At 40.6% G+C, this 24,803-nt stretch overlaps 1 protein-coding gene across 1 annotated transcript; it reads right to left on the bottom strand.

Moving 5' to 3' along the window:
- Positions 1-7,113: 7,113 nt before the first annotated feature.
- On the bottom strand, positions 7,114-16,969 carry ifnlr1 (interferon lambda receptor 1). The gene is made up of 7 exons (XM_086153670.1): positions 16,798-16,969; positions 15,557-15,707; positions 12,796-12,965; positions 12,542-12,711; positions 11,620-11,758; positions 9,682-9,812; positions 7,114-8,861 (listed from the first exon to the last, which is right to left on the bottom strand). Exons 1-7 carry the CDS (start codon positions 16,838-16,840, stop codon positions 7,998-8,000), a joined length of 1,668 nt encoding a protein of 555 aa, XP_086009796.1. The 5' UTR covers positions 16,841-16,969; the 3' UTR covers positions 7,114-7,997.
- Between the last annotated feature and the right edge of the window lie 7,834 nt (positions 16,970-24,803).

The raw sequence follows: 24,803 nt of genomic DNA, 5'->3' as shown, positions 1-24,803 counted from the left end.
AATATGAGTGCACACAATGCAAGCCAGAGTTGCCAGGCCTCCTCCTCCTCCCATCCTGCAACAGCAGTGACTATGAGACTAAGAATAACCAACGAAACAAAGCAGATGAGGACAACTTTTATTGTTTCCCCTCTTTCCGACGGACTCCTATTTCAACTGACGTAGAAGTGGCGGGGCTGAGGGGGTGGGGTTGGGGTTCTGGGTAAAGTGACGGAAGAGGAAAGTCAGAGACGCGCTGGTCTCCCTTCACTTTGTCTAATTTATTTCGTCCACTTATGCATTTCCCAGAACACCTGAGGCTCAAAGTTTGTAATATGTTTGTACACGTGCCAGGTGGAACGTGTATGGCAAGCTACCAAGGAATAAATATTTGCTGCGCACCCCCAAAACGTCTTATCATGTTTTATTAAACATTCATGCTTATGCACAATGCATGCTAGCTCTTTGCGCATTAATTATAAATAAAAGTCGTTGTCGGTCTGACTGTGCGGCGTTTATTCCGTGCTGCATGTTATTTTATTTAATCTGTACCTCACAGATGCAGAGGATATCATACCCGTAGCGTCTGGTTCTCTGTGGAGGGAGTCGTCTGTGATATCAGCTGCATCTGATGCTGCATTCAGGTCACGTTGCAGGAAAGAGGATGAGAATTGTGCCGTAACCTTGAAACGTTTGACACAAAATAAGTTGTATATAATATAATAGTGCTTGTTTTTTTTTTTTTTTAATATAACAGTGCTTGTTACTTTATTTATTTATTTGCTTGTTTATCTATTTATGTATGATTATGAGTCTTTAAGTTAAAATATCTAATTGTAACGGATGATGATGATTATTGTTTCTATTTTTATAATTTTAGTACACTTTGAGGAGCAATTGAACTCATACACTTGTTTAATAATCCATCCTCCCACATACCTTCAGTGCAGTTACAAATGCCATAATGCATTTACATCCACACACGCTTTAGCAAATCTATGCACACATACAACAATTTCAGTGCACAACTAATCAACATGCATTTGGAAATATTTTCATAAAATGAGGGATAGGCTTTATTGTCCTACTTGGTTTCTTGAAGAATATCTAGTTATAAACCTTTTCTTCTATATCCTGCCATTTTCTGGCTAAGAAGTGTTTAAACAGGATATGGTGTCATTCATTACCTAACAATGAACAAGTACTTCATTTGCTCTAGGTGAAAGTTTTGTTATTTCTACAGAAAAACAGGTGGAGTCCTATTGTTTTCTTCAATCAGTACCTCAACCACGGCTGATCAGACCCACTCTGGACCTTAATGAACACCAAAGTCTCCTGGATGATCCATCATTCCCTGGCCTTGACAGATGTTTTTGGCCCCTGTTTCTAATCAACCCATTACAGTCTCATTAGAATGCATGGGAGGGGAGGGAGTGATTACACACTCGCTTCAATTCATCAAGCCTGCGAATGCAAACAAAACATTTTTTAAAAAGTTTGCTGCCCTCCCAGCTAGATGACAGAAAGTGGCTGCTCCGGCTGTGTTTGTGTTTCACACCTTTGCTGGTTGGCGATGATGCTGGATGAGCTAATAGAGGAAATAGCTTTACCACTAACTTCTGTTCTCACAGAAATCCACCTGTTTAGTCTCGGAGGGCTGGCTTTTACTTGAAGCTGAATTAACCAGAATTAGAGGAATGTGGAAAATATTTCCCAAACGGAATTTTTGTGTTTGATATAAATTATGTATCCAAAAGGACTTACATAATGCCCTCTTTTGCATTATTTTTCATGTACGATAACTAGAGAAAGCATAATATATCTAAAATGTTGAATACTCTATACAGATCACAGAATTCCAAAACAATATTTTGTTCCACAGGGTGAACAACAGGGAATTCATCTGATTCATTGTGATTTCACCCAGCATTTCACTGACGGCGGTTCAACACACATTTCCCAATGATCTTCTAACCCCTCTTGTTTGCTGTGGTGATGGACAAGTGAGAGATGAGGTTCGCCATATACTATTGTGTTTGCAGATGACATTGTGATCTGTAGCGAGTGCAGGGAGCAGGTGGAGGAAAATCTCAAGAGGCAGAGGTATGCTTTGGAAAGGAGAGGAATGAAGTTTAGCCACAGTGAGATGGAAGAGATTCGTATGAATGAGAGTGGAAACAGAAGGGTTACAGGGATTGGAGATAAAGAAGGTGGAGGATAGTACTCAGGGTAAACAGCAGTATAGCAGTAGAGAGTGTGGAGTTGAGTCCAAGCAGGTTGGAAAAGGCAATGCGCGATAAAAGAATATCAGCCAGAGTAGAAGGAAAAGTGTAGAGGACAGTGGGGAGACTAGGGATGACGTTTGTTTTAGTGACAGAAGCTTTGAGGAAAAGGGCAGAACTGGAGGTAGCAGAGAAGAAGATGACGAGGTTCCCCATGGGAGCGACGAAGATGGATGGGTTCAGGATTGAGTCCATCAGGGGGACAGCGGATGTTAGATGTTTTGGAGATAAGCTCAGGCTGAGATGGTTTGGTTATGTACAGAGGAGGGGTAGTGGAGATCTGGGTAGAAGGATGCTGGTGTTGGAGCTGCCAGGAAGGGGGCCCAGAGGAGGACCGTAAGAGATTCATGGATAGACAGAAAAAGTTCAGAATAGAGGGTTAGATAGAGGCAGATGATTGGCTGTGGCGACCCCTGAAGGGGGCAGATAGAAAGGTAAAGATGAAGACCAAAGAACTGTATCTATCTGACTTTTTTTGTATGTTACTTTGAGAGCTTCAGTTAGATCTCATAAAATACATGAAAGAAAAAAAACCGTCTGTTTTTTGTTACCCGTCCTGAAATGGGTCAAAGAGGAGCGCGCTATCATGTTTCCAAACACAACTCAAAACCTCAGGCTCCACAAATACATTTGCTCGCAGCTTCTTGTCACAATGACGGGCTACAAGATTCAATCCTCTCTTCCCCCCCAGGGTTCATTCTCCATTGTGTTTTATAACTTGTTTGATTCTTCCGGAGACATGCTGCCACAATTTATTTTGACTGAAACTGATCCAACTCCTTTGTCTCTCTCCTCCTTCTTACTCCTACTCACGCAGCCGCATTGATTTTTTTTTCTTCTTCTTCCTCTTCCTCTTCTTGAAAATCACAGCGGGGAACTTACAGCTGGACTATTGCCAGCTCCAGGTCTGCTACGAGGTCAGATCATCCCACTAATATGTCAAGGGCGGCACAGACGACCTCTTCGCAAATACGGCGGCAGAACAATCACAGCGGGCTATTCTTATATTTTTCATGAACAGAAACATCAGGGAACAAAGAGGGCATCGCTGAAATATATCTATGTGGCGCCAAAGAGCATTGGTGCACCATTAAGTCATTTTTTTAAGAGATGTATTCTGAATATGAGTAGTGTTGCCAGTATGGCTTATTTTCCCAGTCAGTTGCAAATGAAATGGCGATGCAGCGCCCGGATCCTCGTAGAAGCAAGCAACATCTCCCACCTTAAACTCCAATGTACTTCGGCTTGTTTTCCTCAGATGTTCGGCATTGTCGTCGGATCACTTGTGGCAGGAAACAGAAAATAATATCGATCGATGAACAAGCGGTGGTACGTGAATCACCAGGCAACAGGTCCTGGTACTAAAGAGAACAAAATAGAAACAGAAACCAAATTATTGTAAGGGGCCAACTTGTTTTTCAATGTCATTGTTTTTAATCAAGTATGCAAACAAATTGAAAGGACAAGCAGAGTCGGAGACAATGCATAACAAACAACACTTAAGGACAATAAAAGTTGTTCTTTTAATACTTATCAAAGTCCCAAGGACCCAATGAGACCAATGAAACACAAATATGCAACAAAAGTTAAAGGCTCTGGTTAAAGGAAGATAAAATGAAAATTTAATATATATGAATAAACAACATGTTCCAAAAAGGAATAATACATTTATTGCTTTGTAAAGAGGATGCATGGGGCGCCCAGGCGCAGGAGGCAGAGCAATCATCTATGTAGTGTAGTTTGTATCTATACTATTTATACAACAAACAACCACAAAAGGCAATCTATTTGTGATAGAGCCATATTTCTCTATATAGAGTGACTTAAAGTGCCTCATAAAAATGAATAACAGAAGCAAGCAAGCATGAACAAATAAAAAAGAACATTCCGAACATTCCTGGTTTGATTCCCGGCTCCTCCCAGTGTGTGGAAGTGTTGTTGAGCAAGACACTGAACCCCTAACTGCTCCCCTGGCGCTGGTCGACAGCAGCCTCCTGCTCATGGTTCATCCATGATGGGTTAATTGCAGAGAACCAATTTCCCAACGGGGATTAATAAAGGATGAATTATTATTAATCAAAGTAATCTGCACCTATTCGCATTTTAGTGGAGGAAAATAATCTTTAAAACTCGGTGATGGTCAGTTAGGTGGAAAAAAAAAATCAATTCCGCTTTTCACATCTATGAGAAATATTAATAAAACTCACATCTGTTGCTTCAATGCAAAAAAATGATCTCTGAATTTCAGATAAGGTTGAGTTAAAGTTTGCTCTAAATTGCCATGGAATTCTGGAAATATACACTTTAACTTATAATGCTAAACCGCCAAAGACACTGCGCAGTTGTTATACTTTTTTATAAAAATATTTTTATTTATGTTCTTTTTTTTCAGCAACAGTGAGGATGAATAAACACATAAAACAAGCTTGACATTTTGGATGGTTGCACTTTGTGAAATTAATCAATCCCCAATATTAATTCTTTAAAATGTCAACCGTGTATCGCAAAATGAAATTATGTGACTTTTTATTCCACTTGAAGTCGACACTTTGAAAGCAGACATGGAATGGAAGCTCAGTCTGTGAATGTGGAAGTGTTTGCTGGCAATTCACGAAACAATCGTTCAGTCAGTCGCTCAAAACACATTATCATTTTACAGCGGTGTAAAAGAGACTGCACAGAAACTGTTCAAAAAAACAGTTCTTGTCAGCAGTGTTGTACAACCACCACACCCTCCATATTTCTAACAAGCTATATTGTCTTCTTCTGACAGAGGAGCAAACACCAAAGAAAGCCGAACGAGTTCTATAGTCCATAGAAACCATCACCTTCCTTCTTTCTGTACAATGACTCCCTAGATTGCTGGTAAATTTGAATTTCGTTGCATATCAACCTGAGCTTGCACGAACAGCAAGCAGTCATTTTGCAAACATTTCATGAGAATAAGATCACTTTGGACTTTGTCTTCTGCTTTGTCAAGGCAAGGCAATCAGATTTGTTTTCATATCTTATCTTTTAAAAGGTGGACAGTCCACATTGAGGACCGACAAAAGCCCCATGTCTTTTGAAAGCGCGTCATAAATTGCTGTCATAGAAATGACACGCAAACACACTGACACTTTATCAACCTGGCAACGTGACCCTAAATGTAAATACGTTGTGAATGAAGCCTTCATTTTTTTATAACATAGGAAGTCTGATTCTGTTGAGCTTTAGGCAGTTGTTGTCATTGCGATTAAACTATCACATTAATCCAATGCTCTCATTCAGCCTAGGTTCCTGTAAATATCTCATTGTGATTCTTTTAAACACGAAAAAATAGGTAACATCAACACAGCTTTAAAATACAACATAACAAAAACCTTACTGGTGCTCTGGGAAATGCTGTGCATGACTGGTTTGTTGAGGTATTTGCTGCGCATGGAAACATCGGTCTCAGAGTGCACACCTATCTATACTACAAACAACCACAAAAGGCAGTTTATTTGTGATAGAGCTGCATTTCTCTGTATAGGGTGACTTAAAGTGCCTCATAAAAATGAATTACAGAAGCAAGCAAGCGTGAAAAAATAAAGTGTTGAAAAAAAGACATTAAAACTCATAAAATCTACATTAAAAAAACACACTCAAATGATCAGCCTTTATAAAAATTACCTTAAAGCACCTTATAGGGATTGAAAATTCCAGAGCTGACATTTATATTAGTGAAGCAAAGTAGATAAACAAATACCAGTTTTCTATTTTTTGATTTAAAAATAGTAGACCTGCACCAACCTGACGATTATATCAGAAACGGAGTGATTTGAGGAATGCATGAGGTTATACTTTTAATAAGTCAGATGTCAGATTGCTGTTTTTTAGCAGATTCACTATCGAAGAGACACAAGTGTGGTGGGTCAAGTTGAAGAGGTAAAGCTGCGGTGTTCGTGACTCAGGTTGATGGTCAAAAGGCAAAGCCCTTTCCTGCAGCCAATAAAACCCGAAATTGCCAGTGTAGAGTCATAAGAGAGTTATTGCTATGGCAATACATCCATTTTCATCTGGTCACGGCAGAGTCAACTGATCTGCAGTTTCCAAACTTTCTCATTGTGAATCTTTGTGTGAACGTGGTTGGTTTTGCTACGCTAGCAGCTAGTCAAGCAGCTGGTTGCAGGTTGGCATTTTTCTATGGCATAGGCCGCAAGAGTGCTCAATATGTTGATCCTGATCTACCAGTCGATCGCAAAGGTAATACTGGTAGATCGCATGACATTAAATGCCTATCATCCATCCCGTCACTTGATTGATATACAGGGCAGCCAGTCAGAGGACATCTGACTTTTTCTGAAACTGAGGTCACTGCACATGCACAAGCAACGGCGCGAAGTGCAGCAAAACTAACAAGCTGGTCAGCAAATTACCTCCGATTTTTAGGCCTCGGTTTTTTCTCTGAAACTTAAGAAAGGGTTTAAAATGAGCTGGGGGAGCTGGACCGAGTAAGAAGACAAAAACTTATCACTTTCATACAGAATCGGAGGAGGACTTTTCTTTTCATGATGACATTTTCAAAGTGCGTTTGCCTCATCTGCCGGTCAGCCATTACAATACCAAAGAAGGGTAATGTGGAGCGGCATTTTCGGACCATTCATGGAAAATACGACATGGACGTCCCGCCGAAAAGCGAGCTGAGAAAGAGAAAGGTGAAGTAACTAAAATCCCAGTTGTCACTTTTCACACAACAAACTTCAAAAGCAGAGGCCGCGACCGAAGCATCGTTCCGCGTGAGTCACGTCATCGTTCATAACGCTGGCCGTCAGCAGCTACTGTCCGGACTATGATTCAATTCAGTGCAAGTCATCAGAGAGAACGTGGGTCATGACAAAAAATGTACATCATTATTTTGTGTTGTACAATATTGGCTCATGCGGTTATGCAAGATACATCAACATACATTGTACGTATAAAGAATGTTTTGCATTTTCTTTGTGGGTAAATCATTTTGCTTGGTCATTTCATAAGTAGTTCGCATACTGAAAAAGTGTGAGCGCCCCTAGCGTAAGGTTTGCTCGATTCCACACCATTTTTTTATAATAACTGCATCTGACCTTGTGGGCAATAATTAACCACCATGAGAGGTAGCTAACCACCTAGCTTATATTTGTTTGTTTACATTTCACAAATAAAACAAAAATAATGATAAATCAACAAGAATTCTGTGACTATTAGCTCATTATGACATACCAGTTACCTTAGTCTACTACAATTTCAAAATGGTTGATAAGTTCTCTGAGGTACGAAATATTTCCTGGTAAAATAAGTAAAATGAAATGCAGTAGGACATTATCATTGTCATAAAAGCACTTTACCCTGGAGTCGCATGAAAGTGTACCGGAGTGGTTCAGTCGAGTTAAAAGTTAATTCGGATTATTCCAAGAATCATTTCATCCAACGACTTAATGGAAAAGAATACAAACTAAGTCATTCTTTTTCACGTAAACCCACAAATTTAAATGTTTATAAAGCAAGCCCTTAAATAATATGTTTCGCTGTAAAACCTCTGAAGGTAGACGCGGCCTTTGTCAGGACTGTATAAGTCAGTGGGCGTGTGTCTTGGCCTTGTTGGATGCACAGTTACGGTACGATTTTCAGTAAACATCATCTTGTTCCCATCAACTTCATTCAACCTCCTTTAAAGAAGAAGGGGGTTTGCTTTCTTGATATGTGAAGATCTGGATAAAGGTAAGCGGTTGTTGCTCATCATAGAGCTGCAAACGATTCTTGCTCTTGTACAAACAAGTCATCCAGAGCTATTTGCCTCGGCTCCTCCTCCCATCCTGCACCTTTTTGCAGGACACTAAACAAAGTCCTGCAATAATTGTCACTGGAGAGTGTTCTGGGAGGGATTTCAAGCACCCAGTTAGGTCTGTAACTTGCTTCAAAGTTTCCTTGACTGGGCAGGGTGTCCTGGCATTCCAGGAGGGAATTGGGAATGGGCAGTTGTGTGTGGGAGTAGTGAGAACGACTGTCACAGCCAGAGTCCGACCAGTCGATGCTGTCCACAGACAGGCTCTTTGCATTGTCATCAATTATATCGGAGAGAAAGGGTTGCCCTTCCAGCAAATGTGAAGTGAGTGAGGGCAGCACAAGTTTCCCGTTGGTATCTCGTACAGTTTGCAGTAACAGCTGCGTGACGACATCACAACCGTCGACACCCTGCAAAGCCAGCTGTGGATTTGCTTTATAGTCATGTGTGTTTTGTCTCCGATATTTGTGAGTAAGCGCTGGCTCGCCAGGTTGTCCCTCGTCTGTGTCCTCCGCTGAGCGATCGCCTGTTTCCCCAGCTGTGACGTTCACAGCCACTGAGCTATAGATTTCAGAAGTCTGGGAGCTGGTGTCCTCATGGTTCGGAGTCGACCTTTCAACCCGAATGTCTGCAGGAGAGTCTGAGGAGATTTTCTGAAACTCGTCCTGAGGAAAATAACCTCCACCTGGCTGCACGATTGGCTTCCCCCTGATTGTGGCATACACTATCTGGTCAGTCGGAGCGCAGACCATTGGTTTGGAAACCAGATTTGTATCAGGATTGACCAGTACGGACACCACTTTGGCGGGGATGATAACCTGTTTTAAAGACAAAGGCAGATTAATTAAAGGAAATGTATGCTTTTTTTTTTTTTTATCTTAATCCAATTATAGCAAATTTAGATGACATTACATTTGTCATGATAATTTTGGGACATAATGAAAGATTGAAACTACCGTTTGAGGTAAAATCCATGTGGCTCTATGTGTATTTAATGTCATTAATGTGGTTGAACTTAGATTTATAAAAAGTACTATTGATTCTAAAAATGTCAGATATATTTCAGATTAATACCTATGATGGTATAGATGTAACAATTATCATTGCTGTCATGACTCATTCTGAATCTGATCAGGTTTCCATCAGTTTGTTTTTTGTGTGCATTTTCAATTTGCTGAAAGTTTGACTCAAAAAAAAAACACACTTTAAATGTAAAATTGTTGTTTTTTTTATTATTACAAGCGGGAAAACTTGGAATGTAAAATGTCATCTAGCAGAGTGAGGCTGCTGAGGACACAACTTACTAGACCTTGACTAATCACAGTAAAGCAACAACTCATGGAGTAAAAGGAGCACAAAGTTTTAGTAAATGGTAAACTGAGCAGTGATGAAAAATGTGCAAAAAACCTAAGAAAGCCCTGATGGATTAGGTTTTCATTTTATCCAACCTTTTCGCAGCAGTATTACCACTATAAATACACCAGATACTGTTTCTTAATATATCTGTGTTTCAAATCTGTGTATTATGTAACTCTGTGAGATGGCACAGTGGCATGCTCTATGATGGAGGGCTTGGTTTTCCTGTGGGGCAACATTTCCTTGTTGTTTTCAAAGACATGATAGAACCAGCCGTCTTACCAGTGACTCGGGTACACGGTGCTTCTTTCCAGCCCGGACGTGTTTGAGCAAACAAACGACCAAGATTATGACAATAGCAGCCACGAGAGCGACGCTCATGGCGGGCCAAGGTAGAAGCATCTTATGATCACCTGAGGGAGTGAGGAGAGATTGTGTCATAAACTGAGTCAAGCAATGAGCCCTGGGCCTATAAAGCCTTGTATGCTAAAACACTCGAACATTGCTGCAACGTCTTCCCTTTTGAGTCACATGTTCAGGCACATTTTTGTCACATAGGTGGGGCATATGTGTAATTTTTCCTGGACACGTGCAGGAATTTCCGGAAACACTTGTGCAAACTTGGAATTCCCCCTGACAGAGGATAAAGAGCTGATGGTTTTTGTCATGTTCATTTCATTTAACCTGTAGTTACGCCAAATACTCACATTAGGGCATTACCTCTATTCAGGTTCTCTGTATATCATATCCTTTATATATGTATTTATTCATTCATTATCTATACCACTTATTCTACACTTTTGGAGGCTGAGACCTATGCCAGCTGTGGATTTTGGACAGCAGGAGGACACTGGAGAACTTGTCCTCCTACATGTATATGTATACATATATCTATGTATGTCCGTATGTATAAATTCACAAACATACATACATACATACATACTCATATAGATTGGAATGGCTAACAGATTTCACAAACAAAAGCAGGAAGTGAGAGCGGAAATAAGAACACTGAAAATCCCCTGATTGTATACATGATGAAATGCATAAATGATATTGTCTGGACTCTGTCTGGATATATGTATTTATCGTGAGTTATTTGTTTTATGATTATTTTATTTATTATAACTTATTGTTAATATCAGTGTGGCATTCTGGATTTTTACATCATGATAATATAAAACAAGTAAACATGTCAAAGCATCCTCTTGTTTATTATTGTTGGGGCAATGAAAGAGTAACTTTGTCAAAACTCGACCGAAACCTCATGTGAATTTACAGCTATAAATACCCCACAGTCTGGGAGAAGTGAAAAATTGCTCAACAGATTTTGATAAAATCTAGATTTTGTGTGACATAAGACAGCGTTACTAGTCAAGATCTGTTCCAGAGGTTTGAGAGACTGAAGTCTAAGAAAAGATCATTTGGGAAGTTGCAAACGGTCTTCCAGCCGATCTTCCTGCTGACTCTGACTTAGCCAAAAACACTTTAGAGAAACACAAGAGGACATCTTTTCTTCATGCAGCCACAGTCACCCAGGGGCTGATCAGAGCTGACTACAAGTCAGACATCACCAGAGTTACACGATCCAAGAATCTGAAGGCACATGTAGCCTCCACGTGAAATTCAGGATTATGTAAATAATAAATATTGGATTGCCTCTCATCGATTGGTACTGTCTTGCTTCATGCATTGCATCTATTTATAATGAGGACATTATGCAGGAGCACTTACTTATAATTTAATCATCCAGATAATTTACATTTTACTTCATGTCGTTACAGAGAAATCATAGAGATAGTGGTTGAGGGGTATCAGCTCCTTACTTACATTATTTTGGTTTCCTTAACTGTTATAAGAGGATGCAAACTTGGGATCCGTGAAGAAAAAAATTTCAGCTATTTCTAAGGTTATACAATTTTAATAATAGTAATCTGAATATATCCTTTTTATCCCAAAAGATTTTCATACTCCCACGTAATTATCTTAGAATAAAAACGGAAGTTAAACATTCAAATAAAAAGTTAGTTACATTAATAATCTGGACATGCCTTTTTCATGAGTTTCAGTGGCTTAAGGACCCCCCTCCTGAGGATCACGAGATGTCTCACGGTTTACCGTGACCGGTAGGAGAACGGATGATCCCCGAAATCCAGTATGAATAAAGACAAAACACTGCGATTCAAATGACTTAAGAATTCAGACTAGCATTAATCTCACCTTTCAGTGTTTCACAGAAGTAGGCTTTCTCGCTCTCTTGCGAACCCCATTCACTGGTCTGGTAGAAGACATAGCCGCAGTACTTTGTCCTGAAATTTTTCAGCCTGATGTTAAAATAGCCGGACGTGCTTATTTCGACCTGCAGATGCAGCAGAGACATGCAACAATTAATGTGGATACAATCAGTCCAACCCACAGAATCTAATATCATGACCCAAAAGTATTCAAGAAGTATTCAAATACACACACATGTGTGTATATTCATGTATGCATATGTATGTATACATGTTATATATGTATTATATATATATATATATATATATAATATTTATTATATATATATGATATATATTTATATATGCATATATGTGTATGTATATACATACGCGTATATACATATATTAACACACAATTTATATATGTACATACGTGTATGTATACAAAAACATACACATATTTACATTTACAGTATATATATGCATATATACATACATATATATATGTATGTATGTGTGTGTGTGTATATATATATATATATATATATATATATACATACATACACATATATATTCACATAGATTGGATGTATGGCGGGAGTAAAGAGGATGGAGGCGATAGAGCTAGCTGGAGGCAGATGAGTTGCTGTAGTGACCACCTACAGGGAACAGAACAAAAGAGGAAGAAGAATTTGTGTGTACTCACTCACTCACTCACTCACTCACTCACTCACTCACTCACTCACTCACTCACTCACTCACTCACTCACTCACTCACTCACTCACACACACTTATATATGTATTGTGATGTATTGTGTGTGTGTGTGTGTGCGTGTGTGCAAGTATATGCAGTATCGAAGGTGGCTATTTTCTGTGTTTCCCTTTTGACTGCTTCACATACTGATTTCCAGAAACTCTTGCTCACCTGGGTAGTGAAGTTTAAGGTATATTTGATGGGATTTTCAACGGGCCATTTCTTGCTGTTGATGATGAGGTCTTCAAGAGACACTCCATTGGGGCCCAAGGGGAGGGTGACATTAACATGCAGGGTTGACACTGTAGTGAAGGTAAACAAGGTGGGTGGCCCCAAAACAGCTGAGGAGGCACAAATAGAGTGAATCAGAGATTTAAAAGGAAAAAAGACAAAATTGAGAGTTGTGTGTTTGTGTTTCTTCTTACTATGCGCTAGAGGTTTCAGCCTCTCTGTGCTATCGTATAAAATGCCATTTATGAACACCCGAGCCTGGTAGTACACGTCCTCAACCGAAGGTGTCTCTGCAGTCAGGTCACATGACAGAGTGGGGATGTTCTGACATTCCTTTTTTATCTTGAAATCCTCATCAACGTCACTGGAGAATAAAATGCAGTAATTCAAGGTTTAGTTACACTTAATGGCAAGCATCGGACGCAGAGAAACCTCGCAAACTGAGCAGAAACCACAGGTTCAGAAAACCAAGTCCATAATTTATTTTCAGAGGTCCAACAACTTTTCCATGGGGTGAAACTCTCTGAGGCCCTGCTGTTTTACCTTAGTAATTAACAGTTATTTTCTTCCTTGGATTTCCGACTCTTGAGAAATCTGGTTGCCTTAATTTTGCATCCTGCATCAGTTCTATTTATGTAGGCATACCTTTCCACCTTAAGAAAGTTGCCCAGTACAGACCAGGGCTACATCCAGGATGAAGTGACTCCTACTGAGAGATTCAGACCACATCTATAAGCGCTACCGAAATTGGGAGGAGGACAAGACAATCAAGAGACTGGGAAAGTTAACAGAACGACCATCAATGACAATTTTCAGGCAATATATTGCCTCACTTCTTTTGATTTAAATTTCAATTTGAACATCAATAATGACCAACCCTGCTAATTTGGGAGTATTAAAGTAATTTTCACATTTTAACATTTCATTCAAGAACTCTAGCCCTGGACACATTTCCAAGCATTTGTCTTGAAGTTCAGGTGAACAAGTAGCTGCTATACTTTAGCACTTTAGTGAGTACTCAGGGAATTAATCCTAGAATGTCTTGGTGAGATGAGTGAATGAACATAATCACTGATAATCTCTGGTTTCTTGCACAGCGAAATAGACCTATCCTTATCATTTGAAAACTATCTCATGTATTAGACTGTGACACTTTTTATTCGATTTAGACTCCATATTTGATGAAGGTGGGAAGCAATAATAATATAAAAAAGCAACTAACGCCTTAATTTTGGCAGGTTGAGCTCAAGATGCATGGATTCTGCATCTGCAGGCTGCACGGCCATCCACTGGTCCTGCAGCAGCTTCAGATCATTAAACCAGGCGGTTATAAATTTGAAAACAAAAAAAGGGACCAGAAACGGAAAACACTTGACTTTTGTCTGGGAGACTGAGCCACGAGCAGCACCACAAGATTACATTTCCTCTCGCTCAATGCTATTTGTAAAGAGTGATACAGATAAGGGTGGAAATAATATCCCTTGTATAACGTGAATGTTTTTCTCATAAAGTAAGCAGGTCCACAGCCGTGTTAGTGAATGGAACCTTCAGATATCTAAACTTTAGGTGTATATTCGAAGTAAGGCTTATCTTGATTTATATCATGTCTGTTTATTGCAGTTTGAATTTTGTGGATGGCATAAAGTCTAGATGTGATGTTGCTCTAAAAAGTTCATTTCAAGTTTTTTGAATATCTCCCCTCGTTATCAGAGGACTGTGTCTTGGGGAGTTACACGATTAAATCCAAGAGTCCTCAAATGAACTGACAGCGTTGCCTACAATGTCGAATTTTGCCTTGAATGTACATACATACATGATTTAAAAAAATCAACTTTCGAAACAAGAGACAATTATTCTTTTCACATTTTCTCAACTTGATATCAGGATCTGATTTAGTTTCTGTAGACTTTCCACAGATTGCTGGCATTTTATATTGTCAACACTGGCGAGTGCAGAAAAGTCACTATATCTAATGACAACAGAGTATAGCATGCAGACGACTCAAAATATCATGTCCTCATATGAGGTCAGGGCTTGCAAGAGTTAAAACTAACAATAAATATACATATTTGTAGATTATTGAATGATCTACGATATTCTGTCTAATCGCTCAAACCTTAATTCTCCATTGAGTCATCCTAATTATTGTTTCTTTATCTCTCCTGCACGCCATTGTAGTATTGGTAAAGCAGTCATCCAGTTTTATGGATGATCCTTGATATCAAATAAATCATGATTGTTTTAGTACAGTGCTTGACCTCCAAGCTGCGGGACAGCTTTTTATACCAGTTTTCAAGGTTTAGAATTTTAAGGAGCGTCTATTTATCTGAGCGACAAAAGACAAACAGGGAGACGGAATCTGGCACCGAAAATCAGACAAGCGTCTACTGAGTTATACCCACAGACGATGCGTCTTTTTGATATCTGGGAGCCTTTTTGGCAGATTAGTTTTCAAGTTTCTGATCCATAGTTTTTGTACTTTGTGAAACAAATACCAAACAATTTCCCAAAATGTTTGTGCGACAGTCATAGAAATGTTCAGGCGACGCTATGATATGAATTTTGCTTTAGTCCTCGACAGTGAAGGCTGAAGAGTCGGGCTTTTCATGCTATTTGTATAAGTGTAAAAAACATTTTTAAACATAATAATACACACATTTCTTTTAAGTACAACTGCATTGACTTATGTGCCGTTATTACATACAAGTGGATATATAGCCAAAATAATGTCTGAAATTTATGATTGTGATCTTGAGTAAAATCTATTTTTTTTTCAGATACATACAGTTATGTTGTGTTCGGCTCTGGAGGGCCACCATATTCAGCACTAAATGCTGCTCCATATTCACCCGGAAGTCTGAGCTCCTATCACTCATTGTGTAAGTTACTGGGCCTCAGTCCCATCCACTCAGCCTCACGGGACGCGGAGGGTCAACAAACCAGCATGGTGCTCACCTCCAGTAGGAGACACTATAGAGGACCCTTTCTCCTGGGAACTTGGGCTTCACAGGCTCCCACTGAAGGATATTGTTAAAGTTGGTGGAGTTGAAGCAAACTTTCCGGCTGCAGGCCAAGGCATAAACTGTTGGACTGAAGTGCAAAGTCCCTTTGAGAGATCAGGGAAGATAAATTATAGATTGTGTCAGTATAACACATAACCACTGAATAGACAGATATAATATAAATGCTTGAATAAATCTTGAACTATTAACTGATGTCTGCAGTCTGCATCACTGGCCAAAAATACTGGTTTGAACCCAGTACCTTTACTTGTGGGGGACCATTTTCATCACGTAGGATTTGTACTTTTTACTGATCTGAATACTTCATTTGCCACTTTCTATACTCTGTGCTGAAGTTGTAATCTTCAAGAGCCCCAGAAAGATGTCAGCACCTTGATCTCAGCTCTGGTCCAAGCACAAAACATGAACCCATTCAGACCTCAGGCCTCAGCATCCTCCCCGTGTGCCAGTTACAATCTTATATTTTTGCCCTTCGGCTGCTGCAGGATGAACGACACGGGTAGCCACACTGGTTCCAGGACCGCAGGGACACTATTACATTAGATAAACCTTGTTTCCCTTTCCTGAATCAGAAAACTGCTTTGTTTCTTAACTTTGCAGGTCACATCTCTGACAGAGGGAAATAACTGCCATCACCTCGGCTGGCACCCTGGGAAAGCAATGCTGAACAATTTAGTTTGAGAAATATGCCTCTCTGCGTTCTGGAGCTGGGAAAGTAAAGCACATTTTCACGGGCCATACTCCAAAAAACTCTGGGGACACCAAATCCAGCATATTACCGTTTTAATGTTATAACGTCTGCAGTTTACTGGGGACGTGAAAAACACAAGGCTGGAAATTATACTCAGAGTAGTCCATTCAGAATTAGCATTTTTATAAGCTTCACAATGATATAGTCAATATTACATCAGCCAGACTCTAAAATGAAATCGCATTTCCCATCGATCACTATCACTTAAAATGACCAAAGCCTCCATTAATGTTCTGAGACTGGCATTCATTTCCACAGAGACAGAATCACTGTCTGTCAGATCTATTGTGAGTTATTACTGCATCTCTGTTATTATTTATATCTCTTCTTGGGATGACTTTGCTATGAAGATAGTCTGTTAAACATTTGACTGCTTACAATGAAATGGTGTAATTAAAAAAAAAAGGTTTATTTGAACTCACCATAGCAGAGGAGCAGAAGAATCACCACATTCATAGACCACATGTTTAGATATTTGTCTCAAAAAAAAGCAAACAAAACGTTCAAATAGTAACCATCCAACAGCACCAGAAAGGTTGTCTGACACTCAAAGTAATCAGCGTTTCAGAGCATTTTCCTGACTTTGCCCCGAGACAGGAGTGGCTTTGCTCAACTGAACAGGTGTACTTTATTATTCTTTTCCTGTTTATCAGCTCAGAGATATTCATGTTCCGCCCATTTTATGCACACACCAGACTCCTGACTTCCTCCCACTTTACTCACACCTTCCCAACTTGAGCCTCATCTCTCTTTCTCTCTCACCCCCCCCCTCTTGTCTTTATTGCTCAGCTTGTGTTTCCAGATATTTGAGTTTGTCCCTTTACTGGAAATGAGCGAGACTAATTGCCCCAAAACAGAAACTGAAAAAACATCTCTCTTATCGGGAAGCAGCTTTTCAGGTATGGGACACAACTGTGAACACAAAAGAAAACCTCTGTGCACTGGAATTTTTCGAAAAATCCTGCGTTCAACCTTCATATTGTCCTTGGAAGTCTACATTTAGTTGGATTACTTTTTTGCAACTCTCAACTCTTTTTTGACTCATCTCATTTAATATAATGGAGTCTGCTGTTGATTTTAACATCAGTGTAAAATCTTTCTTGTCAAAAGCCCATTCGCAAAGGATAAGACCTTTAAATCTAATTCAATTTTTTCTTTTTATTTTTTCGACTTTACAGTCATCTTAGTCTCCCTTTACCCTTCAGTGAATTAAAATTTGAATTCAGTATAGATTGTTCCAATGATTTTCAATTAGACAGTTCTTGAAAACAATTGCTGTATATTGCCTGGCAGCAGTAAAATAGGCCTTTCAGACCTAATAATAATAATGCTTACCAGCATTATTTTGACAACCACATTGTTGTTGTTGTCATTCGGTTTTCAATTATTTGCTATATTTGAATAGGTTTATTTTCTATCATTGGTATGGAACAAAGGACTTCATAGAGTTGTTTGCCTTTTTAGAAATAGTGAAGTGGGTGATGCATTTTCTTCTGTTTCGTCTTTAACCCATGGCAGGAAGAAGCTGTTCATAGCAGTAAACATAACACATTGTTTCTAATACAGTTGAATCAGTTCCATGACTCGTGACGTGAGGTCAGTAGAGACTGTAAAACTGTGAAAAGCAGGTGAAAAATACGGAGTGCACTTCGCAGCACTACAGCTTATGTAATATCATCTGTCCTGACTCCAGATCTATTCATTATAACTTAAAAAAATGTTTTGAGAACTGTAAATTTTGTCAAAAAAATTTACATATTCGTGTGCAAATGCTGCAAATTCCTCACGCAACAAAATAATTAAATAAATGATAAAATAATAATATAATAATACAATTCAATTATATAATTCAATAATACACCAAAACTAAATTGCAGAAATCCATAGCAATGTTTGGGAATAAAGTATGTGCACACCAACACACCTCAGGGCACAGTTTTTTGATCGTCCTTTGGGTCATGCTGTTGGACTTGTGGCCGCATCTCCTGGACACTCGGGTGAGGAGAGGGGTGGAGCTGTCAATTGATCACCACCTGGTGGTGAGCTGGCTCCGCTAGTGGGGGAGGATGCCGGTCAGACCTGGCAGACCCAAATGTAACGTGAGGGTCTGCTGGGAACGTTTGGCAGAGTCCCATGTGAGAGGCAGTTTAAACTCCCACCTCTGGCAGAAGTACAACCGCTTCCCAAGGGAGGCAGGGGACATTGAGTTTGAATGGGCCATGTTCCGTCCTTTTATTGTAAGGGTGGCAGACCAGACCTGCGGCCTTAAGGCAGTCTACGCCTGTTGGGGGGGCAACCCTCAAAGCTGCTCGTGGACCCCAGCAGCAAAGGATGTCATCAAACTGAAGGCGTCCTATTGGGCCTTTCTGGCCTGTGGGGAACCAGAGGTAGCTCACAGGTACTGGCAGGCCAAGCAACATGGGACTTTGATGGTTGCTGAGGCAAAAACTTGGGCGTGGGAGAAGTTTGTGGAGACTATGGGTAATGACCAAGGAGATTCTGGTCTACCATCTGGTGGCTCGGGAGGGGGAAGCAGTGCTCCGTCAATAATGTCTACAGTGGGAGCGGGGCACTGCTGACCTCAACTCAAGACGTAGATTGGTGGCAGGAATACTTCCAAGATTGCCTCAATCCCGTCAAAACGCATTACAATGAGCAAGCAGAGCCGAGGGAATGTAGAGCGGACAAGACTATTTCCGGGGGCAAAGTTGCTGAAGCAGTCAAAAAGCTCTTCAGTGGCAGGGCCCGGGGCTGGACGAGGTCCATTCTGGGTTCCTCAAGGCTCTTGATGCTTTAGGGCTGTCTGGTTGATATGCCTCTGCAGCAGTGCATGAATGTCGGGGACAGTGCCGCCGGACTGGCATACCCGGATGGTATCCCCGATTTTAAAAAGGGGGATCAGAGAATGTGCTCCAACTACAGGGGGATCGCACTCCCCAGCCTCCCTGGTAAGGTCAATTCAGTGGTGCTGGAGAAGAAGGTCCACCGGGTCGTTGAATCTCAAATCCAGGTGGGAGAAGTGTGGTTTTCATCCATGCCGTGGAACACTGGACCAGCTCTATACCCTTGGCAGGGTCCTTGAGGGAGCATGGGAGTTTGCCCAACCAGTCTAAATGTATTTTGTGGATCTGGAGAAGGCATTCGACTGTGTCCCACATGGGGTACGGTACCCCACACTCCAGGAGTATGGGTAACGAACCCCGTCAAGCGGCCTGTTCGGTCCCTGTGTGATTGGTGTCAGAGCTTGGTCCGCATTGCCGGTTGTGAGTCGGACCCATTTCCAGTGAGAGTTGGACTCCGCCAGGGCTGCCCTTGTCACCGATTCTGTTCATAACTTTTATGGACAGAATTTCAAGGTGCAGCCAGGATGTCAAGGGGATCCGGTTTGGGGGCGGCAGGACTGAGTCTCTGGTTTTTGCAGATGATGTGGTTCTGCTGGCTTCATCAGGCCATGATCTCCAGCTCTCACTGGGGGCGTTCACAGCCGAGTGTGAAGTGGCCGGGATGAGGATCAGCACCTCCAAATCCAAGACCATGGTGCTCAACCAGAAACGTGTGGATTGCCCACTCTGGGTTGGGGAAGAGGTCCTACCCCAAGTAGAGGAGTTCAAGTATCTTGGGATCTTGTTGGTGTAGCGTCTGCAGCAATACGGACTCTGTTCCATCTGTCGTGGTCGATCTACGTTCCCACCCTCACCTATGGTCACGAACTGTGGGTAGTGACCAAAAGAATGAGAATGCAGATACAAGCAGCCAAAATGAGTTTCCTCCGCAGGGTGGCCGGACTCTCCCTTCGAGAAATTCAGCCATCCGGGAGGAACTTGGAGTAGAGCCGCTGCTCTTCTGCATAGAGTGGAGTCAGATGAGGTGGCTTGGGCATCTGGTCAGGATGCCTCCTGGGGGAAGGTATCCCGGGCATGTCCATCTGGGAGGACACCACGGGGAAGACCCAGGACATGCTGGAGAGACTATTTCTCCAGGCTGGCCTGGGAACGCCTTGGGGTCCCCTCAGAGGAGCTGGACCATGTGGTGGGGGAGCTCTGGCCTCAATGCTTCGGCTGCTGCCCCTGTGACCCAACCCTGGATAAGTGGGGGAAGATGGATGGATGGATGGATGGATGGATAATCGAAATCATTATATTTAAAACATAACTAAATTACAATAAGAATTAGTGTGTCAATTAAAAAAAACAATACAGTGAAAACAAAACTCAAATAGGGGGCTTTTAAATGTTAAAACTAATTTTTTTGTTGTTGTTTTTTTAATCATTGCAGAAAGACTTTTTTTTAATTCTTAATTCTTCATCTGCTGACATTTTGTTGTGTTTGTTCCAACATAAATTACACTTCCCCCTGCCTTTATGTTTTGCCATCCTTCTAGCTTTATTTGTTGCCATCCTCCATCTTGGAGCTGGAATCGGACAGCTTTTTGTTACATTTCCTGCCACTATCTTTTAATGGCCAGGTGTTCCATCTGAACTATAAAGAAAAACTAATCACAAAAAGTCTATTAAATCTAGGCTTGCTTGCAGAGCTTGCCTGTTTCCAGGAGATGCAGTTCCTCTTGATGCATCTGAGGATTTTGTTTTGAAAGCCTTTTCCTGCTTGTCACCGAACGAGCTGCTAGCACAGACAAGCGATGAGGCTTTCTATTTTGACACAAACCCGGGGGAAGAGCCACACCTGTGTTGGATGTTGCACTTCAACAACGTCATCAGAGGGTCATCTCTCTCGCTGTCGCTGCGAATCAAGTAGATCTTGCATCTCTCACCTTTGTGGCCTGTTTTCAGTCACAAAGGCTGAGCGGCAGCTTTTATCTGCCTGCGCAGTTTGACAGGCTGGCCCTGGAACCGTCTGGCTCTTCATCAGGGCCCTGAAAGAAGAGAAACCATGACTTGAAATCTGCTGCAACATTTCATGGGATCCGACCAAAAGCGCGCTTAGCGCCTGTTGCTTGAATATTGAGCATGAAAACATGTTCTGCAGAATGTTATTAAAATAAAATCAATAATGGCAAGGCTAATATATGTTATGGGCTTAAAAAGAGCCTTTTTTTGTACAAAAAGTAGGCCAAATTGTTAGGGGTGGGACTGTCCTTATTTGCCTCGGCACATTGATTGCTTGTCAACTCTGTCCAAGTGATAGCTCATTTCTTTTGTAACATTCCAACACATTCCAACATTCTAGAACATGGTGTTTCATGCTGTGATGCAAATATGAAACAAAATATGCTGTACAATTGTGATGCAGATTTTCATAAAACAGGAAGTACTTCTTTGTGATGTCTCAGCTTGATTGAATGAGCAAACTCTTTCTCGAATGTTTGGGGAAGTTGAAAATACCATCCACGTCCTCCACCCTGCCCCTCCCCTGCAGGTACTGAACAAATACAACTGTTGGGGAAGCTTTCAATCAAACGGACAGCAGAGAACAATTTGTCCTCTGAAAACTGGAACCTGAGGGCGCGTTCATCACTGGGATCCCGAGGGTGGGGAGGATTATAAAGCACCTACCACGTGTCTCCCTGGCAAATATTCTCTTTGCTGAAAAGCTCAGAAACTGAAATGAATTAAATCACAAGGGTAATAGGGGGCTGACAGATGGGCTGCACCTCAGAGAAGCAGAGTGAAGTGGACCAGTGTTTTAGGGAAGTCTTCAGTGAAAAACTGTCAGGTTACAAACAGAAAATTAAACAATTACAGGAAGGCTAACAGATGAGCTGCTGAGTTTACAGACGGGTAGACTGAGAGTAGGATAAAAATAAAGCTCGGAAGATAGGGATGCAGAAAAAAGACCAGCTACCCACACGCCCAGGTACGTGCATCCCTCTCCAAAGGAAAAGCCAGGGATTTATATCCTGACATTAAACTTGACAAACAAGGCACTGATGTCCTCACTTGAAAGTGCAGAACACACTTTAAACCTGTCAGATTTAGCCTGAGCACAACTGCATGCATTAAGGGCCTTTCAAAAATGTAAAGCTCTTATGTGTGGAGACACAGAGATCAGCACACTCCAATTTAATAAAATATTTTCATCCGTCAAACAACATAAGCTGGGAAATATTTACAAGCATTGCAAAACAATCCAAAATCAGCACGTTAAGGGGAATAGAATTGCAAACATAAAACGAAGAAATGAAGAAAATGGCGGTAAACACAGTGTGCCATTTGATAATTATTTGTCAAAAATGTTCAGCATTTTCCATTAATGCATAAAACTGTTATCTATTTGCATCATTTTTCTTGCTTCTGGAAATATTTTAGTCGTGTTGTGAACATAAAAGAATGCAACACCCTTGCATCTTGCGTTGCGTTATGCGATCTCTCGGGCGCTTCCATTCTTGAGTCAACCAAATAACGTGACAGAAAAAGCTAAACAACTTAATGAAACAGCAGTGAGGCGAAGATGTAATTACAATGAGGAATATTGGGCATGTTTCAAACGACTGCCGTGGAAAATAGATGGAGTGTTCTGGATAACATGTCACTAATGGACACATTATTTACATGTTTTATGAGATGTGCCCTTTTCATGAATTAATGAAGAATGTATTTTTAATGTAAAACTCATCCACAATGTGTTGCAAGACTTCGACCCCCAGCTTGATCACTGATGTAATTTACACGGTGGCCTCCTGCCATTACATTATCCAAACCCATCAGTCAATACCGGATTATTATAATCTCTCTCAGGGTGGAGGAGTGCGCGAGGGAAGTAGAGCCAAAAGCAGAAACTGGCTCAGGGACCAGAATCTCACCGTGAAAGAGATGGTTTATGAAAGGCTGCAACACTCACGTGTCCTTGAGTTGTGTGGATGAATTTTGCCATGAGGTGAATAAAATGCAAAGAGGCCATTCCTCATCAACAACACTTACTTAAATAGAAAAGTTAAGCTTGAAACAACTTAATTTTTTCTTTTCTTCTAACACTCATGATGCCTATTATTCACAGTGTCACAGACAGCTATTTATTCAAAAAAGAAGTCTAAAAAAGGATGATTGCATTTTACTTCAATACTTACTTAATCATATACTTGTTATACTACGCCCCCCCACACATTCTTTTTAGGTAATTTATTGATAAATTTATATTTTTCTTTACCATTTTGAACCAATAGGAGGCAGTGTTGCATTATATCACCCGAGTCTTCCAGAAACCGTAAAATGCGTGAGCATGTTTACTGTAGCTTATTTTGCGGCATGTACAGAATTTGTCGTCTCTGAAGTTTGTTCCTCTATATCACAAGTTCCTTGTTTCAGTTCTTTGTTTTGAGACAAGTTGTATTCATCAAATTATATTTCAGACACAAAGTAACCGTCAACGGAAGTACTGCATCCACACAAACATGTTTCCCTTCACACATTTAAGATGGTTCCGAAAATAAAATAAAAAGTATAGAGCTACTTGAGATGCAACAACAACGTACACGTAGCCTTTCTGCCAATGATATTGTTGTTGACAAAAATGTCCTTTGTATTTAATGAATGAACACCATTGTAAGAACATTTCCAAGCAACTCAACCGGAGCAATTTAACCTCGCATTGACAGAAGCCAGGTGCTAGCCATGCTGTGTCACTAGGAGGAAACCATCTAGATCAGGGTGGGCAAACTTTTTGGCTCAGGGGCCGCATTGACTTTTAAAATTTGACAGACGGGACGGATCACCATGAGACATATTACATATATATATATATATATATATATATATATATATATATATATATATATATATATATATATATAAAAAAAAACGCTTTTCTTAACAGTACAGATAAGACTCGTCTGACATATGTCTGAACATTGTCTGACATTTGCTTTGAAAATGAAACCAGCTTGGTTTTGAAGACGTTTGCTTGCATTTTGTGCACAAACCGTTTTTCCCTCTTAGCTTCACGTCCAGCTCATTCATGTGTGTCAGTATGTCCACAGTAAAGGCTAAATCACAAAACCAATCTATGTTATTCAGCTCAGGAAAATTCTCAAGGAGCTCCAAAAATGAAATAATCTCCTGTTTGAGCTCCCATATTCATTTATCCAATCATTCAATCATTCACATCAAGTATGAATTCTGTACCAGTCTTTGGCAGGCCAGATTAAAAAGACCAACGGGCAAAATGTGGCCCGCAGGCCTGAGTTTGCCCACCCGTGATCTAGATAGATTATAAAAGAAGACGGAACATTTTCATAATATCAATGATGAACTTAATGACACCGTACTGCGTTGAACACTCACCTGTGATCATTGTGTTGTGATGTTTGTGTTGTTGCTGGATAGTAGTATATCAACATCCCCAAATGTTACACTATGTAAGATGGTACTGTCTTAACTTGAGTGATTTGTTTCTGCTTTAGATGTTGTCCTTCATGTCGTTGAAGTGTCCATCCATCCATCCATCCATCCATCCATCCATCCATCCATCCATC

This window comes from Fistularia commersonii, chromosome 10, assembly GCF_037954325.1.
Source record: "Fistularia commersonii isolate RoL2024-O1a breed Wild chromosome 10, RoL_Fcom_v1.0, whole genome shotgun sequence".
Taxonomy (NCBI): Eukaryota; Metazoa; Chordata; class Actinopteri; order Syngnathiformes; family Fistulariidae; genus Fistularia; species Fistularia commersonii.
This window is presented reverse-complemented; position numbering and strand designations above follow the sequence as displayed.

Coding starts and splice junctions, on each gene's coding strand:
- ifnlr1 (XM_086153670.1), bottom strand. CDS start 16,840: ATGTGGTCTATGAATGTGGTGATTCTTCTGCTCCTCTGCTATG. Junction 12,712..12,795: donor GCTGAAACCTCTAGCGCATA/GTAAGAAGAAAC, acceptor GTGCCTCCTCAG/CTGTTTTGGGGCCACCCACC. Junction 11,759..12,541: donor CCTTAAACTTCACTACCCAG/GTGAGCAAGAGT, acceptor CTGCATCTGCAG/GTCGAAATAAGCACGTCCGG.